This window comes from Parasteatoda tepidariorum, chromosome 10 (assembly GCF_043381705.1).
Source record: "Parasteatoda tepidariorum isolate YZ-2023 chromosome 10, CAS_Ptep_4.0, whole genome shotgun sequence".
In the NCBI taxonomy this organism is placed as follows: Eukaryota; Metazoa; Arthropoda; class Arachnida; order Araneae; family Theridiidae; genus Parasteatoda; species Parasteatoda tepidariorum.
Genome location: NC_092213.1, coordinates 51,777,032 through 51,796,694, shown reverse-complemented (window position 1 = coordinate 51,796,694; position 19,663 = coordinate 51,777,032). Strand labels below are relative to the sequence as shown.

Here is a 19,663-nt window from a genome sequence, read left to right as displayed (position 1 = left end):
ACCTGCTATTTCCATAGAATAACATGAAAAACGTTTGTTTTTTGTTGTAAAGAAAAAAGTGTGGTAAAGCTGGGACTAATCCTCAGAGAATTAATTGATGCAGAATAAATAATTTTTTTTCCATCAAACAATAACAAATGTTTAGATATATTTAAAGCAATTAAAGTTGACAAAATCAAAAAGTTTGCTCGGGTTTTAATTTGCAAATAAATGAAACAATATAAAGTTAAATATTTTTTCCACATTACAAAAAGTTAATAAAAATAAGGGAGTTAATAAAAATAAGGGAGTTAATAAAAATAAGGGAGTTAATAAAAATAAGGAAGTTAATAAAAATAAGGGAGCTAATAAAAATAAGGGAGTTAATAAAAATAAGGGAGTTAATAAAAATAAGGAAGTTAATAAAAATAAGGAAGTTAATAAAAATAAGGGAGTTAATAAAAATAAGGGAGTTACCAAATTTACTACTTAATCTTTGGATAATAAAAAAATACCTATTAAAATGAAATTACCACCTTAAAAAATAGTTTTTAATGCCAAGGTTCAAACATTTTACACTAATAATTAGTACTATAAATAATGACACAAAGAAAACATACATTGAACACAGGGTTTAAGCTGAGTCTAAAAATTCATTAGCAAAAAAGCTAAAATCTGAAAAAAAGTTTTAGCAAAATGCTAAAATGCCATTAGGCTTTTAAAATTACTTTATATCAAACAAGTACTGTAAGTTATCTGACAAAGAATAGCTTAATGTACAAGAATATCAAAAAGAATACCTATAACAAAAAAAAAAAAAACACATTTATTATTTATCAAAACATTTTGGTTTATAATTAACAATCTTCCTTTCTTTCATGTTTGCCCATTTTACAAATGCTTCTTGAAAGTTAAATGCACTTTCAGGGCCCTCAATATTAATCATTAACAAATTGTTTACATGGTTGATTAACAACCTGTTTCGAATATTAGTTTTAATCAAATTAAGGCAGCTAAAGCCCCTTTCACAGTCAACAGTGTGCATTGGTATTGTTGCACAATACTCTATAACAGAAGTTATTAATGGGTACTGTTCAGACACATCATTGGTATATAAAAATAAAAGTAATTCATTAAATGACATGTTTTTACATCGTTGCATTAAGATGTGTTTAAATAATCCCCATTCACAAAGTAATTCAGTTTCTGTAAACTGAAAATCTTTTCTGGGAGATTCCGAAAACAAATTGAAAATGCAACGGATTTCCTTTACACCATAATGCTGTAATTCTTCCGAACTATGGGGCATCCTGCTAGGTATAAATATATTGAACATTTCGATTTTATCCAAATCTCCCAATCTATCAGTAATATTTTCAATGTTACAGTTTAAAAATTGTGCATCAAATTACGGAATCTTTCCCTCTGTTTCAGTCCATCTAAAATTATATGGCCCTGAAACTCAAATTTTTCACTTTCCTTCTTAGGCACATCATCTAAAAAACTCATATAATGAGTGCCGGTGCCATTTTTTTATTTCTTCTAAACTTGAAATACAAGCCTTCACACTTGATTGAACATATTCAAAATTTAAATTAGATTTTTGAAATATGAGGCTTAATTTATTAATGTTGAACATGATATCATTCATGATGGCAGTGGTTGCTATAAACAAAAAAGTAGTTATATTTTTTAACAACCCTTGAGCAACAGGACGTTTGTCTTCCATTAAAACACTAACTAGAGCTTGCCAGTTGCAATCCAGAGCTGTAACTGAATTATCCAAAGACAGCCACCGAGTTGTTGATAACTTTATGAATTTCCTTGATTTTCGTTCAAGGATATCTTGAACATTCTTCAATCGCCTGGTATTTGCAGATAAATTTTTAGATTTTATTATTTTCTCGAAATAATAAAATCTAAATCTAAATACACGAAAGATATTTAGATTTTTTCTCCTTCTTGTTTGATCAAGTTTTTTTCATGGATGTTAGCGTCACGGTTTTTCGCGGAAGCTTTTTTTTTAATAGAATTTAGTAAAATCCTTTAGCAAAAATGCGAAAATGCTTTGTTGAATTTTAGCATTTTTGAGGGGTCTTTTCGCATTTTGCGAAAAAAGCTATCGTAGCGGAAACCCTGATTGAACATAAATATAAGTAGCTAATGATTAGTAATATAAATTTAAACAATTAATAATAATAAAAATTAATAATAAAATTTACAAGGTTTATCTTAATGATTGCTCAATGAAGAAATTCTACAGAAATAGGTTTGACTATGTTAACAAAAATATTGTTACATACTTTGCTTCTAATTCTAACTGTTCTTCAGCCTGTGAAACTTTAGCTTCTAAGGCAGCAATTGTAGCTTTTGTTCTTGTTCTTTGAGAAGTCTCTAAATCTTGCAATTTGGCACGTAGCTCTTTGTTCTAAGGTAAAATAAATATTATAGAAATGAAAATAATCTCACCAATAGGAATGATTAAAACATTATTTTGATTGAATACAAAACATTCAAGTACATCAGATTTTTGTGTTTATTTCATCTCTACATGCTGTTCGAAAAATGAATAGCAATTATTCGACATTTTATAATAAATGTATTTATAATACCCAACATTAATAGGAAAAAAAAAATTATACCCGTTCAACTGATATTTTTTAACAAATTAAATATAATTTCCAATAAATATTAAATATTAATATATTTCCAATATAAATTAAATAAATATTATTAATCTCCAATAAATATTAAAATATTTCCAATATAAATTAAATATTATTTAAATATATAATGTTGAAAGTTTTCGGGAAGCTGTGGATAATTTTTTAAATAATTTGAGTAAAAATGATTTTCCTTTTAATTTTTGTAATGTTAATTTTTTAATTAAAAAAATGATTGATGTTTTTAAGTTTTTATACATTTTTTCTTTTAACAGGGCGCAATTCTAGTCTTAACTGAGCAGCCCCAGTTAAGCATTCTATTAATTTATCTACGTTTCTCCTTCTCCTGACCTTTTTCATTTCATTTTTAAACTTCTACTGCGCATTATTATAGGGGGCGTTGTTTTTCAGTTTTTAGTGTTTTCTTTTCCTCCATTTGCTTTTGAAGTTGATTCTTGACCTGTGACTGTGAGTTTTTAATTTTCTTTTCGTAATTTGTTTATTCTTTTGAATGTATCTTGTTTTTCCTGGACCTCTATACAAAACCATCGGGGTACTGAGGGAGATATTTTAAGCTTTTGCTTCTCCCTCAAATAGAAATGGTTTTGTTTTTAATGGCTACCGGGGCCGGTACCCCCTGAAGACGTCGGCTTCGGTGGTCATATTTTTATTTTATTTCATTTGTTCTTGTATTCCTAAATGATCCATAATTTCCCATTTATCAGCCAAAATAGCATCACAATTGTATTAGAAGTTCATAACTTTTAAATTTTCAAGGTGAAGACAGTTAAAAAGTACAACAGTTTACAAACTTATGTACAAGAAAAGCGAACATGCTACATTAGTTTTTGATCAATGAAAAGGCATAAAAAATTGCTCAACAAGAGCAATAGTTAAAGCTGAAAATTTCAAATGTTTCAAGGATTTTTCTGAATTATCTGAATAATAGGGATTTCTAGCTAGGTTACTTATAGTAAAAATGTATAAAAACATTTTAGTCCTTTTTTTGTAATTAAAAAGTTAAAGATTGTACATAAAATATTTGTTGATGGTTATAAACTTATGCATTAATATGTATATTAGGTATTAATTATATTATAACAATATATATATTTTTCTCTTAAAAAATACTTTTAAATTTTAATCACATTAACAAAATTTTTTAATGATCAGATTATGTTTCATTAGTAAATATTTTAGATAACTAATAATTTTTTTATGTCATTTACACAAACAAGTAAAAGTATTAATAAAGGTATAATCAAGGGTAGTAGATTTTTTTTTTTTTTAAAGCTTATCCTGTATTTTATAAAATGGTCATAAGGTAGGTTCATTTGAGAAGATGCACAAGAGCCTGGTTACCCTGTCTTACAGTAAAATAAAGTGCAGAAAAATAAGTAATAGAAATTAATTTTAAAATGATATTTCTATTTATTAAATAAATTACTTGTCTCTCGAGAATCATTCTGTTATTTTCTAGTTTCTGTGAATTAGCTCTTTCATTTGCTAAGTCATTAGACATCTGTTCAATCTATAAAAGAAAACAGTTTTTTCAATAAAAATGTTTAAAGATTGTAAAATTAATGAATAACAATTAAATGAATAACAATTGTTTAAGTTATCACCTGTCCTTGTGCTTTACGAGCCTTATCCATGAGAATTTCAGAATTGCTTTGTTCTTCTTCAAGCTCCTCTTCTAATTGTTGTATTCGGGCATCCAATCTTCGCTTCTCATCTTGTAGCAGAGAACTGAAAAATTTTATAAGTTCTATTTTTCAGAGACCTTACCTTTTTAATTTTTAAGATAGAAACGATTTCATATAAAACTATAACCACTAAAACAATTTATTTGCTTTTATTTAAATTAAAACTTCTAGATATTGGTGAGTATTATTAAAGTTCCAGATAAAATTATTTTTAACATATAAAAGTTGTTGAGGACTAAAAAAAACTGCAAATACATCTAAAAACACTAACTTACACACACATCTAAAAATTTTCTAAACACTATTTTTATTTAGTATAAATAGCAAAATATAAAAACTATGAACTTTTAGTATTTTTGATTGTAGAAATATTAAGCTCACATTTGATTGAATAAAAATCTAAGGAATTGAGTTGCAAATCTGAAAACCTAAGTAAGCTTATCTCAATAACAAATGAGCCTCATTGTTACTTGAAATTTTAAAATGATAGATTTATTGTTAAACCATTTTAAGCAAGTTCAAAATACAAAACTATATTATTGTTTTACCCGATTACATCTTTAACTTTCTGTTACCAAATTTTCATCCCCCCCCCCAAAAAAACAACTTTATATTAAGAATGGAATAAAACTCTTACGATCAAGAGTGCTAGTTAATTTTCAGACACTATTTGAATTTAGTGTTTTAAAATCTCACCCAAAGGCTTTGAAACCTTTATAAAATCAGAAACAAACCTTTAAAAACAATGATTACTTATTCAAATGTATTATTAGGAAATGGATTACTAGATGTACTAGGAAAACTACTACTTATTTAAACATATTCAAGGAAATTTCATGACTCCAATTTTTTTTTTTTTAATTGCAAGAACTTAAAAAATAATAAGAATAATTATATAGTATTTTCATTTTTTTCCCCTCTCAAACAATTTAAATTTTGCACAAGATTAAAAAATAGATGGATTGGAATAAATAACTAGTTTGATGAGTGTAATAAGTAAAAACAAATAAAACAATTAGCTTTCTAGAACTTAATATAAAACATTTTCAAAAATATTTTCATCTATGCAGTCAAATTGAGTTAATAGTTATTTGATACAGTGTTTGAAAAATTATGTAGAAAAGAGTTTTTTTTTAGATACCTTCTGGAAGCAGTAGTATTGATTTCTTCCTGCAGTTCATCTCTTTCAGCTTCAACTGCTCTTCTAATTCTTTCAGAGTTGGCAAGATCTTCTTGTAGTTGAATCATTTCAGCCTCCATTGACTTCACCTTCTTTTCAATTTCCTTCAGCTGCAGAGTAAGCTCTTCTTTGGCAGCATGATCGGCTTCAGCATCACGTTGATAGTCCTTTAATTGGCTCTGCAAACATGTAAACAGACATGTGATTGCAGGTAGAAGAAATCAAATTTTTTTCCTAACCGTTCTTTGATTTTTTATTTCCTTTAACGAATCGGACACGTTAAAAAGGGATTAATTAAATGGACGTTTTAAAATTCGTTTGGTGCAGAAAGCAAAATCTTATTAAAAATAGCGAGATTATAAAAAATATGCAAAAATCAGCATTGATAACTGCCAAGAAATGTATTGAAAAAACTATAGAATTATCGCGTCAAATAGTGAATACTGAGTTGCAGGATTTGAGTTTACTGTGTCGTAATAATATTGGAGTTTTAAAAACTATGAGTAAATTAACTGGAGAAGAAAAAAACGGAACAATGAAATAACTGGCATTTACAATGCTATTAATCGCGTTGAAAAGTGAAAAAAAAAGCATTAAAAACTTAACAAAAATCATTACACTTAGCATTTCCTAGATATTCGCTGTTAAGAAAAGCATAAAAAGTTTAAGGTGACAAGAACAAATTCATAAAAAAATGATTATAATAACAAACTGGCTAACAGTAACATGAATTGATACTTCTTAATTATTCAGCATGTCTATATAAGCAAATTTTTTCTTCGACACAGTTTTTAACATGCGTGTAAATTTAATTCTTCGGCAAAGTTAGTCTCCTAAAAGTAGTGAAATTGTGCCTACACTCTAAAAATAGATTGTAGATACATTTTTAAAAAAAGTAGTTCTTCCCGCCACAGGTATAAGATAACTACCAGATAAAAATGGATCCTGTATTCCAACTAGCAAACCAACATTCATAGTTTAGAGCTCAAAACAAGTTGATTTGTAAACTTAAGAAAACTTTGCTTATCTCAATCTCCATAATGTTTTTCGCATAATTGCAATAACTTTATCAATATTAAAAAACAAACTTTAAATATTACCTGTAATTTTTTCAACTGCCTCAAAGCATCTTCTTTAACTTTATTGGCCATTTCTAGTTGCTGTTCCATGTCTTTAAAGTCTCCTTCAACTTTCTTCCTGGCACTGATTGCAGCAGTCCTCTGTTTCCTTTCATCCTCAAGCTCTGACTCTAAATCTCTGATCTGTCAATGCAGTTAATATCAATTGAAGCAGAACAAAAAATTAAATCAATTAGCAAGAATTGAATGCTATATAAAATTCAAATTACTTGTTTTAATAAGGATCTCCTTTTTTCTTCTGCCTGATCATCCTTTGCCTGCAGATCTCTATCAAATTGAGCTTTCATGGCTTGCATATTTACTTCAAGGCGAAGTTTGGCATCTTCAGTAAGTTGCATATCGTCCTCCAGTTCTTCAATTTGAGCTTTCTGAGCAGCAAGTTGACTTTCCAAAGCTCTTTTAGCTTTTTCCAATTCATGAACCTTTAAATAAAGCAAAATAACAAAAAGGTAAGCGTAAATAATTTCTTTAAAAAAAATCATGCATGCTTGATTAAATATATATATATATATATATTTTTTTTTAATTGAAGCTAACACATTGCTGCACAATTTTAGTTTGACGATTAAGCTCAGAAACTCATTTTTTCAATTGTTTATGACTAACATATGAAATTAAGTGTCACTCGTATGTTAAGAAGTAAAAATTATCACATTTTACCAGTCTTCCCATGAAAACTCTGAAAAGCTGTAACAGTCATTAGTTCATTACAAAAATTTTTCTCCTCCTAAACCATATATATATTTTTAAATAGTTCAGTTAGCTGATCTTGCTGGGCAAATTATTCAATATCTTCATATTTTTCTTTCTTGGAACATTTTCATTTTTTCTGACGTTATAAGAACTTATAATGTCTCTTTTACCAACAATTTCATTCTAATGACTTCTCACAATTTAAAGAAAATTTAATATTCTAAAAAGATTATTTAACCAGTAGAAAGATAAAAACGATTTTTTAAATGGTTTAGTTTAATATGTTTAGTTTATATTGTAGAAAAAAGGAATAAAAAAGTAAATAACTTAAGTGAGAAATTTTTTTAAATAGGAACTTCACTGCATATAGAAATAAAATATCAAGCATTATTTTTATCAATATTTTTTTTATTCTATGAATATTTTTAATATATATTACAGTTATTACAGACTAGGGGTTTCCAACTAAGAGGGTCACAATCAAAAACATTCAGCTATTAGTGAGCAGTAACTTAACATGGACCATACATAGAATTTTTTTGGCCAACTTTCATCTCAAGCTTAGCGAAACAAACACAAGTATTAAATTACAAATTTAAAAAAATGAAAAGTTTTCTTTTTTGCTTAATAATAAAAAGTCTAGACAAATATTTTAATTTGATGGCAAATATAGCTATTTAAAATTAATGACCAGAAGAAAAAATGTCTTGTGAAAAAAATCAAGGTATATCTTCTGTTACAAAAAAAAGGAAGTTTATCTCAAGCTCTATTATTGTCGTAGGATATAGATCAGAAAAGAAAGAAGAGAAAAATTAGAGGAAATTCTACATACCCGAAACATAGATTTAAATTTTTTGCCAAAATCTTTCAAATTATTTTGTTTCTTGTTAAAAAAAGAATCCAAAAAATATGTTAAATTTGATAAGGGAGCAGGGTGCGTAGCCAAATCTTTAAATAAAAAATAAGCACTTTTTAAAAACTTTTCAAGCACCTTACAAAAATTTTCAAGCACTCAAAAAATTCATATTCAATCAATGATATTATTGAAAAACAAAAACTTTTTATGAACAGTTTTAGCGTTAAAAAAAACCCAAAAAGAAACGGACGTAAATCGAAACAATCAGTACTTTCCCACATCACTGAGTGAATTCAAATTGATCATGAACTCAGAACAAAAGTACCCTTACCCCCTACGTCAAAAAAGTGTCAGAAGTAAAATAAAATAAACAAGAATAAAATTAAAAAGAAAAAGATTTCATAAGCATCTGATATTCTCTATCCGAATTGGAGCACTCGGGTTTTGGTTTCAAGTGTGCGCGCATGCGCAAGTCATAACGTGAGTACGACACGAAGTCCGCGTGAATAATTACGTAGCAAACACCCCATTTTTCGTAAAATGCATGGGATCTACCAGATATCACTGAAGGAAAAAAAATTTCTTCGTGAAAAAAAAGCACTTTTTAAAAACGCCAGCTGAAAAAAGCACCTTTAAAAGCTTTTAAAAACGAAATCCCCCAAAAAGCACCTTTAAGTACTTTTTACAAACGCTACGCACCCTGGGGAGTAAAGGGAACAAAAAAGCATTAAATTTCATGAAAAATTAGAGAAATCAAAATAGGATTTAATTTACATCACACTAGAACTGCACAATGGGCTCTTAGCGACATTCTGGGAAACATCCCTGAGGATGATCTGGAGACATATTTGATCATCACAATTTTGATCTTTTGCAGCATGATAATCTGAGCGCGAAGTAAAGCACTTTATGATAAAAAAGTTTAACGAGAACAGGTACCGAGCTCCTTCAATCTTAGAGGTCACCCATTTGCTTATTGACGTCAGTGATGTTTGACTTCAGTGTTCTGTAGATGTATCTTCAAAAGACCTCAGGCTGGAAACCCTTGGTCCAGATTTTATTGGACATTTATTTATTTTTTATAAAACATTCATACAAAATACTTTATTGATTTCAAGTTGCTTACAGATTTAAGAAAAAAATATAACCTTACATTTTTATCAGCTGTGCCTTGACTATTAACAAGTTCATCCAGTTCCATTTGCAGTTGTTTGCGCATCCTTTCCAATTCCTCCAGCTTATCTTGGCTATCTTCCAAATCTCGAATCAAGGATAATATCTTGGTCTCTTTTTCCCTGGATTCCCTTTCAGCATTATCTCTTTCTTGTGCAATTCTTTCTGATACTGCTTTTTCTTCAGCAAGCAATTGATCGAACTTCCTCTGCTTTTTCTCCAATTCTGAGACTTTAGTCCTTTGGCTTTCCAATTCCATATTCAAATCTTCTACCTATAAATATAAAAGTATAATAATAAAAATTAATATAATAATAGATACAGATTTCAAATCTGTACAGTTCATACTAGATTTTGTTTAAGGTTATCATTAAATAAATAATATAATCCAAAATAAAGTATTAAATAAAGATAACTAAGATAATCACTGAAATTTATTTCTTTAATGTAAAAAAAATTAAATCACTTAAACACTACAGTTATATTTCCAAATGTCTTTTTGTTCCTTAAATTAATTTAAATAAAGCAAGCTCGCAGTAATACAAGTTACTACATACAGAACAAAGTTCCTTATCTAGAGGTTCGTTTACCGAAAGGGTCTCTTTTCCTTTTTCCAGACATTTTTTAACAATCAAAATAAACAAAACTCTTTCCCTTTACAAAAAAATTTCTTTTAGACTTGCGACTTCGTGCAATTTCACGCTTATTTGTGATTTTTAACAGATTTCTGATTTTTGCTTGATTTTAATCAAATTTAGACTATAATATAAAAAAAACTGGATATCACGGAATCAAAATTTGGCATTAATGTAAACAGAAAAAAAATTTTTAAGTTGCAGAAATCTTTTAAACTATAAAAATAAAACATTCAACTCTCAGAAACGCTGTTCATGTATTTTAAAGAGTAATTTTATTGAAAAGATAAAACTAAGCACAAAGACAAAAACTATCCTAACTATACATCACTCTACTAAGAGTAGAACATAATTACATAACAATAAAACACCCAATTTCTCCTAGCTTTAACACAACAGGAAGTGACATCTTTCACCAAAAAGTGACACAACAGAGAGGAAAACACTATCCATCAATTTGTTTACACTTTGGATCTATTTGTTTTTATTTGTTTAATTTTTTTGCATCTATTTGTTTACATATTTTGCTCCCTTTCCTATTTGCTGTACTTAGTATTTTCAGAATTAGCAAAAAACTTAATTTGACCTTGAGTTAATGGTCCCTCAAATATATTTTATTACCAAATAATGTATGTCCTTTAACCACAGATTTTGCGAATATGTATGCTGTATTGTTCAAAATTCTAACATATTTCAATTCAAAGAATTTGTTACTAACATTGTGTCTAACAAAATGGTTACAAACTTGATGTGTTTGCTTCCAGAGTTCTCAACCTCAGATTTAGAAAAATCAGTAGCAGCACTGTTATCATAAACGAAATCATAGCTTGGCAAAATCGCAGCATTCTAAATCAAGGAAAATGCTGTTAAAAAAAAATAATTACCTCCGATTGAAGCTTTTTCTTAGACTTTTGAAGTTTGTCTTCGGCAGCCTGCATCTCTTCAAGTTGCCTTTGAAGTTGCTCAAGATCTTTGGCCTGTTTCTTTCTGATCTCTTCCAATGCAATAACCTGCTGTGCTTCCTCATCAGCACGTTTCTTCATGTCTTGCAACTGATTTATAACAATGTGCAAATTAATGAAATAGTTCGTTTAATTAACAATTACTACCATACTATATTATTTAAATTGGACCTATTAAGCAAACTAAAATCTAGAGTATCGAGAAATTAAGACCGTAACTATATAAAGTTACAAAAACAAGCTAATTAGGATAAGCTTTTTAATTGTATATACACACATTATCAATACACATTGGGGCAGGTTGCCTTTTTCTTCCTTCTTAAATTATTTTCTCAGAAATTTGTGTTTTTTTTTTATTCTTTTTATTTCATTTTTTATTAAATCTTAAACACTTTGGTATTTAAAAATGTTAATTTAGATTTTAAAAAAAAACTACAATTATATGACTTTCTAAGGTTCAATTTTAATAAAAGAAAATAAAGATTAACTTAAGATTAACGTAACAAAAATTTAAAATTTACAATACCTGATACAAATGGTCAAGTAGCCTATGGTTAAAATTTGCATTCTTATTTAAAAATTAATTTAAGACATGAAAAAATCAATTCTGAAAGAATATTACAATTTTAGGCCTTTTTTCTGGAAAAATTTAGTTGAAAGAAAACTTACTTAAAAAAATAAGTACTATTGACCAATTAAGTATTTTCAATACTTCTGAAAGTTTAACACAGAGATTCAACTTTTACAAACATATACAAAACCTTAGGTTTTAAAAACATTAAAAAATACATGTTATATTCAAATAGAATAGGCATAAATGAATTTTTTTTACATATTTTGCAAAAAAAGAGGCTTTTTCTGAAATAATTTTTAAAAATGTAAAGATGGCTGTGAATTAAAAATATTAGTTCATTCTGTAATCAGCAAGATCATAAAACATGGTTTACAACAAAATATACATGCTTTGTTAATAGCTTCATGATATTTTTATACTATCTTACTTTCAAAAAAATCACTGAATAAGTTCTTGCACTAAACTTTTCAGTAGGGGATGAAATAAACTTAAAAACTGAATGTTAACTCTTATCTACATCAGCTAAGAGTGAAAGCAAAATGTCAAATATTAAATAAAAGTCCAGTACATTGTTTGACATCTTAATTTCATAACTTACTTGTAGAGTTAAAATAGATGCTTGTTTCTCGAAGTTTTTCTTGGCTTCTTCTTCCTCATCCAATTGTTCCTGCAAACTTTTCTTTTCGCTTTCGATTTGCCTCAAACGAGAATTAATGGCAAGTTTTTGCCTTGTTTCTTCTTGGAGAAGGTCTTGAGATTCAGCTAACTGACTTTGCAGAACTGCAGCTTGCTTTATTGCAGCTGAGGCTTTTGTTTCAAGATCTTCAAGCTCAGCAGTCACTGATTCTAACTCAGCCTGTATTAAAAAAACAAGTAATTAAATTTTGCAACACAGTTTGAAAGTGAGATTGAAATGCTAAAATAAGGGTGCACAACCTGCAACCTTTGAATGGTTAAAAAAGGATTTCCTGCCTTCCAATAAAATAAAAAAAACTATAAAGAACCAACTAATGTAAGAAAGTTTACAACTTACCTAGGCTAATTTCAATTACTTTAAAGGACCACTAAAATTACACATCTTTAAATTTCAAATTTAGAGGTAGTACATCAAGATATCAAAGCTTTAATCTTTTTGAATTTCACTTCAAATTTTTTAAAAAAAAATTTCTGTAACTAAAGTATGTTCAAAGCAAACGTAGTACAAGGATTTGTTTAAAAATTATAGATGTTAACTATGAACGTACAGCTAAAGTAAATTAGACATTCTAAGGACAAGTTGATAGTTATTATAATAAGGAACAATTAAGTTATAATCAATAATTCATTATGGTCCGCAAGAGACAAAAAAAAATTTTACCCTCTCCTGAAAAAGTTGTGCTTCCCTATACTGTAATGCATGAAATATCTTACTTGAAGTTTCAGTGCTCGTTCCGTATTATCAACTCTACTCTTATCTACATCAGCTAATTTGGCAGTCATTTCTTGTAACTGTAATTCTAACTGTTTTCTCTTCCTTTCAGAATCTTGTCTTGATGTGGACAAGGCATTTACTTCATTTGCTAATTCTGCTTTCTCAACTTCAAGATTTGCTTTAAATTTCTCTAAAGAAGCTTTAGCCTATAAATAAATTTTAAAAAAATTAAAAAAATCCACAATCAAGATAAAAATTTTTTTTAATAAGTATACATTTTAAATTAAAGTAAACTATCATACTTTTCTTAGAGAATCTAATTGCTCATTCAAATTTTCTAAAGCGGAATTATGTTTTTGTCTTAAGTCAACAATCTGGGATTCGTGGGCAGAAGTCTCGTCTTCTAGAGTTTTCTTTAAGTGAGCCAACTCTTGCTCTCTCTTGGTTCTCAAATCTTCTTGGGCAGCAGTACTTTCTTCAGAATCTAACAATTCCGTTCGCAGTGCTTCCAATTCCTGTAAAATTAATTTGCCAAATTTTAGTTTCTTTATATGAAAGGACAATCTGAAGAGGATTAAAAAAAAAAAGGAGTAAAAAAGTACAGGTAAACTTCGCAAAAATGCAGAAAAACAGAAACAAAATTTTATAAATTTTCCACAAGCAAATTTATGTTAAAATTCCCAAGTTAAAATTCTAGAAAATTTCCTTGGTTTAAAAAAAACTCCAGCTTAATTTGAAAAATTAGAAAAAAATTTAAGCAATATTTTTTTTTCCTTTTTCTCAATATTTCTTGGTTGACTTAAAATATATTTAAAATTTTACACATTCCTATAACATTTACACATACCTATGATGAACTGGAGAAGTAATTAAAATTTACAAATATGTCTTTCTTTCCCGAGTTTATGATTATAATAACTATTTACTGATAAAAAATTAATATTAATCTTGAATATAAGCTTATTAAGTATCTGGCTCTCCCTTACAAACAAATAAAATAAACTGTGTTTTTAAGTTCCACCTTTGAAAATTTGATTTTCGGAAACTTCTGTGATCGCTGATTTTTGTTAAACGTCTGGACCTTCAATCTCTGGAAACTTCCGGATCACAGTTAGCGAAAAATCCGGAAAAACAGATTTTTTCTGGAGCTCCGCGCTCCTGTGCCACAGGTCCTGGGTTCGATCCTCGGGCCGGGCAAGGTTGACTCAGCCTTTCATCCCTTCAGTGGGTCGATAAATGAGTACCACGCACGCTTGGGAACTAAACACTGGGGGTTTCGCGTTTGGCTGACCACCTAACCGGAACATCTGCTCCTGCACCCCAGAGCCCATAGTCAAGAAAACTGAGATGGGCACAGTAGGCCTTGGCTCTGTATGGGCTGTCGCGCCACTGAGTTTAGTTTTAATCAGCCCTGCAGAAGTAAATAAATGTACAATTTAATAAATAAGGAATGAATCCTGAATCTTTTATTATTCTTAATTACATTATATTCACATGTTTTCAAAATTATTCAAAATTCCAAGGCAACTATTTGACATATATTCTCCTAATTATTTAACTGTTAAAAATAAAGAGAAAACTTTTCAAAAACAGTGTATAGTATTAATATAAAGCTATATAAAAGATATAGATATAAAATAATAAGGAAGAAAAACCAAAAAAAATTGGAAATATTCTGCAATATAATAAATTTCATATGAATATTTAAGAAGCTAAATAAGCCTTTTAAATTGCGCTTTAATAATAAATATATTTCAATGGCAACAGTTAAGAAAAAATGCTAACATTTCCCATACATTTAATAAAGAAATATGGTGGGGGAAAAAAATTTCATTAAATTTTATCCTTAAATTACACATACATTTAATAAATACATACATTTAATAAAGAAATATAGTGAAAAAAAATTCGTCATTAAATTTTATCCTTAAATTACACATTAATAAAATTACACATTAAATCATACCCATACATTTTTAAGAAGACTGAAATTTATTATAGGTACAGATGAAATTTACTTTTAAGAAAATTGGATACATGTCGAAAACTTGTAAAAGATATTGTTTCATATAAATGTATTGCTTTTAGGTCATTGCAATTTATTTCCTAAAATGTTATTTTCTCTTTTCTGAAAATAAAGAAGAAAAAAAGGCCAACCAGTGAAAAATCACTAATATATGAACATTGTTAAGTTCAATGGAGTCAATTTGCAGAAAAGTAAATTTCCTTAACTATTTACAAAATCTATTATTAGCTTTTCCATTCAAACTCTCGTCATATTATGTTAAGTCAAAAAAAAATTTATTTTTACATTTCTTATTGCTAAGCAATAACAAATTATGAGCTAAAATAGCATACTTCATTCAAATCCCGTTTGAGCTTTTCAACTTTAGCTCGAGCAAGTCTCTCTGATTCAAGATCCTCTTGAAGCTCAGAAACTTGGCCCTCCAGTTCTCTCAAGTTTTTCAAAGCTTGAGCTTTTGCAGCAGCTTCCTCTTCAACTCTTTAAAAAATTAAATATTCATATATTGTTTGTACATTCAAAATACAAATAGACAACAACTTTAGGAAAGAAATAATAAAATGTTCATAAAATTGTAATACAGGATATTGAAAAAGTAATATTTCCAATACTTTAGTCAGAATAATAACTGTGTCAGCATTTTAAATTCATAAAACTTTATTTAATTAAAAACTAATTGAAAAATTTGGTTTATTGAAAATAATTATGTAACTATTAAGAATTACACAATATTTATACATAAAGGTTTTGCATTGCACTAAAGTACAAATTACCACCACAAGCAAAGGTTATAACTTCTGTAAATATTAAATTAATTGAAGAGAGCAAAGTAACTTCTTTCCCAGGAAAATATTTCATGAAGGCAAAGAAATCAAATGGTGAATACATTTATTAAGTTGGGTTTTGTTTTTTCAATTAATAGAATAGTAAACAAAAAGGAAAATCAGTAAATTTTTTTTTTTATTTGTTGAAAAAAATTTTACAAAATGGATTTAGAAGTTTGTCTAAACAAGAGTAAATATGTGTCCCATTTACTTTGAAGACAGCCTTTCAAAATATCTCCACTAATTTAAAATATTTTACATTTCTGTAAAATTACGTATAGCAGAAATGCTGTTCAAATATACACTACACAGGTAGGCACAGAATATACAGTGCAGATGCATATTAACTTTTGAGTCATGTCATACTGCATAAGGTGATTAAAACTTCACAATTTCAAATAATGTACACATAGGATATTATCATTTATTAAAATAACTAAATGACTTACTTGGATAATACTTGATTCAATTCATTTTCTCTTTTACCTAGCTGCTGCTGAAGCTCTTCAACTTGAGCCTTTTTCTCATTCAGCTGTTCTTTTACATCATTTAATTCAGTTTCTGTGCGTCGTTTTACACGTTCCAATTCTTGTCGTGCCTACGAAACAAACATAATAATTTTACAGATAAGTTTTAGAAAGAGTTTTTTGTAGTATTCTTAGCATGATGATACAGAAAAACTAAAAAAATAGAGAACAACTTGACAATTCAGAAAGAAAAAAATTCATAAAAGAATTTCATATCCAAATTCCACTTGAAAAAACATATTTTGTAATAAATGAATTATACATTTGAGATATGTATATCATAGGAGAATTTTATTTAACTTCATAAGCAAGGTCTCTGATTATTATAATCAGTTTTAGAAACAAAAAAAGTCTGTCTAAAACAGTGTTGAATCACAGTAGAAATTTCTTAGGATACATTTTTAATTATTACTTTTATCTCTTATTTTCTTGTGCCCATGCTTCTGCTGAATTTATTAATTAATATGAAATAAGTTAAAATATAAATAAGTTAAGAGTGCAGTGATCAAGTACAACAAGTGCAGTGGTTAGCTTATCACTAGTAAGAAAATTGATTAGGCCGCCGATTTAATAATTAACAAAGAGAAATGAAGAGAAACAGGCAAATGAAGCCAGTTTTTCCTCAAACAGTGTTTTAAATATTTGGCTAATTTTTGCTACTGTGGGCAAATTTGCTTTTATATATATCTTGTTATTTTTATTGCTTAATAAATGTTTCAGTCATTGTTATCACCACTTGGATTTATTTAAAACCAGTAAAAATCACAGCAAAGATGGCAAGATTCGACCACAAGGGAAACCCCCTCCCAGAAGAAATAGAAAAAGCCTTTTACAAAAAGAAATATTAACAATTAAAAATTTTTTTTAAATATTTTGAAAAATACTATTAATTTCTAAACTTTACTTGAAACTTTTAGCTTAACTTTTAAAACTTTTAGCTTAAACTTTCTAAACTTTTTAACACATGCTTTCTAAGTAAGAGCAAATATAAAAAAGAACAATTTAAAAAAAAAAAAAAAATTTCTTACGAAATTAAAACAATTGTACTTTTTTCGATTTGTTATTTAAAAGCATATAGTAAAACTTGATTTTATAATTGTATACTTAACAAGTAAAAGAACAAATCAAATGCTAAACAGCATTACAAATTCAGTTTCTTCTACTTTGCCTAGATTTCTAAATGTGTTAGTAGAAATCAGTTTTATTCAGATTAAATCCTAACCCATAGTATCGATTAGTTCAATTCTTGATATTTTAAATTAACATTAGTTACATTACGGCATTACAAGAAAAATTGCTGCAAAAATTTAATATTTATTATTAATGCATTTAAATAAAATAAAAAAAGTCCTTCAAGATAAATTTTAACTTCCACCTATATAGAAAATAAGAAATATTTTTCTTGCAAAAGATTAACACACATTTAATTGAATGAATTTAAAAACACGGAGAAAAACGGTTTTACAACTTACTTGTTGTTCTTTTCTATGACGTTCTTCTATATCAACAATAGTAGCTTCTTGTTTAGCTTTAAGCTTAGCTAGATGCTTACTTTTTTCCTCTTCTTCAGCCAAGGCTTGTGAAACTTCACCTAATCTTTCTTCCAAAGTCTTTTTCTCTTTTACAACCTAGAAATATTTTGCACTTAATGAGCCACAAATAAAATCAGATTTATTTTCATTTTATTACAATAGTATAAAAATTTCATTTATTCAATTTCTGACTTTCTCATGCGAAATTTACATGAACAATGAGATTAATTGGTATAACTTATGAAATTTAAGAATTAAGACAAAAAAATATTAAAAAAAAAAAGAAAAAAAAAAAAAGAATAAACATTTGAATCTAATTTTCATTTTTTTCTCATTTTGGCACAATGTTAATGAGTAATTTGTTTTTAACTCATTATGTTACATGATAATATCTGCCAACATTGTTGAAATAAAATAACGGAAATTTTACTAGCGACATTTATCACGCTACGTGTTAAGTTTTGATACATCATACATAATCATGTAAGTCAAAAAGAGAAATTCAAAATTGGAAATAATATAAGCACTTACATTTAGTGTGAAGTAAAAAATATTTATATAAATCTTAATCTAAATAAAAAAAAATTGAGCCATTATTTATAATAACTTTAACTATTAACACTCAACATATCGCAGTGCACTATCTGTTCAGGCACTATCTGTTCAGGCACTATCTATTGAGGAATAAAAGAAGTATTTTTGCCATCAGCAGTTATTTTATCACCAAACTTTTTTCTTTTTTTTTTAAATTTCTTCAACAAATATGGAGAAATTTGAGAATATACAGGTAAACAGGAGATAGTCGTAAAATACAGGAGTCTTCGTTAAAAAACAGGAGACTTGGCAGATATGCATGATAAGACATACAAAGGTAATTTTTAACACATAGAACCACATTTCAACACATTTTTATTATGGAATAAATAAGTATATGAAACTAAATTTTAGAAGTAATTCCCGCAAATAAGAATTGTTACTTATAATCTTCAAAAAAAATAATAAAATTAAAAATAAGGGAGGGCCCATAGCATCCAAAAGCTAAAATACAGCTACTACACTAAATTCTCTTTTCTTTAATTTTACAACATATATTTTGAAAATGAATGCAGACAAACAAGTAGAAAAAATTCCAGAAAGAATACAAAAATATTTTTAATTAACACATTTACTATCTAACCACACAATTGTCTAAATTTTTTTAAATATAAAAAATGAACATCTAAATTTCTATTAAAGCTTATGTAAGTGAAATTTCTTCAAATGGTAATAAATTAGTTCATTCTAAATCTTAAAATATAAGATTTCGATAGAGAATGTACAGAAAATATGCAGTTTAGAGAAATTTAGTTTACCTTTTGATTACTATCTTCAAGGACTGCAAAGTCTTCTTCAATTTTTTTAAGTTTTGAATCTAAACTAATTTTTTCCAATTGTAGCTTTTGTCTTGCACCTTCCTCTTCTTCTAATCTAAACAGGTTTAGAGAAACATAAGATATTAACTTTAAAAAGTAAATTAAATTTTTTTTCTCAAAAAAAATTATAATACTGCTTTTAAAAATAAATAAAAACATTTTAATCTTCTTTTTAAATGAACCAAAATCTACGAAATGTAAAGTTCACTAAAATATTCAAATACTTTAGTAATAAATTACTTATTGATATTCAAACTAATGATTGATAAAAATTGTCTTTAGTTAATTGTTTTTAATTGTCTTAGCACATTAGTTTTTTTGTAACTTTCTGACAAAACTCTTTAGTTCTTCTGACAAAACTCTCTGGACAGGCA

General features: G+C 27.6%; 1 protein-coding gene across 3 annotated transcripts in view; it reads right to left on the bottom strand.

Moving 5' to 3' along the window:
* Positions 1-19,663, bottom strand: part of LOC107441156 (myosin heavy chain 10) — a 100,302-nt gene that overhangs the window by 8,340 nt on the left and 72,299 nt on the right. For all 3 annotated transcript variants that reach the window (XM_071187215.1, XM_071187214.1, XM_071187216.1), the window contains 15 exons: positions 19,230-19,344; positions 17,818-17,973; positions 16,268-16,416; positions 15,330-15,474; positions 13,274-13,486; positions 12,971-13,177; positions 12,159-12,416; positions 10,909-11,076; positions 9,370-9,663; positions 6,877-7,089; positions 6,629-6,790; positions 5,490-5,707; positions 4,268-4,391; positions 4,090-4,173; positions 2,283-2,407 (listed from right to left, as the gene is read on the bottom strand). In XM_071187215.1, the coding sequence (XP_071043316.1) occupies positions 2,283-2,407; positions 4,090-4,173; positions 4,268-4,391; positions 5,490-5,707; positions 6,629-6,790; positions 6,877-7,089; positions 9,370-9,663; positions 10,909-11,076; positions 12,159-12,416; positions 12,971-13,177; positions 13,274-13,486; positions 15,330-15,474; positions 16,268-16,416; positions 17,818-17,973; positions 19,230-19,344 (2,631 nt within the window). The remainder of the gene's footprint in view (positions 1-2,282; positions 2,408-4,089; positions 4,174-4,267; positions 4,392-5,489; positions 5,708-6,628; positions 6,791-6,876; positions 7,090-9,369; positions 9,664-10,908; positions 11,077-12,158; positions 12,417-12,970; positions 13,178-13,273; positions 13,487-15,329; positions 15,475-16,267; positions 16,417-17,817; positions 17,974-19,229; positions 19,345-19,663) is intronic.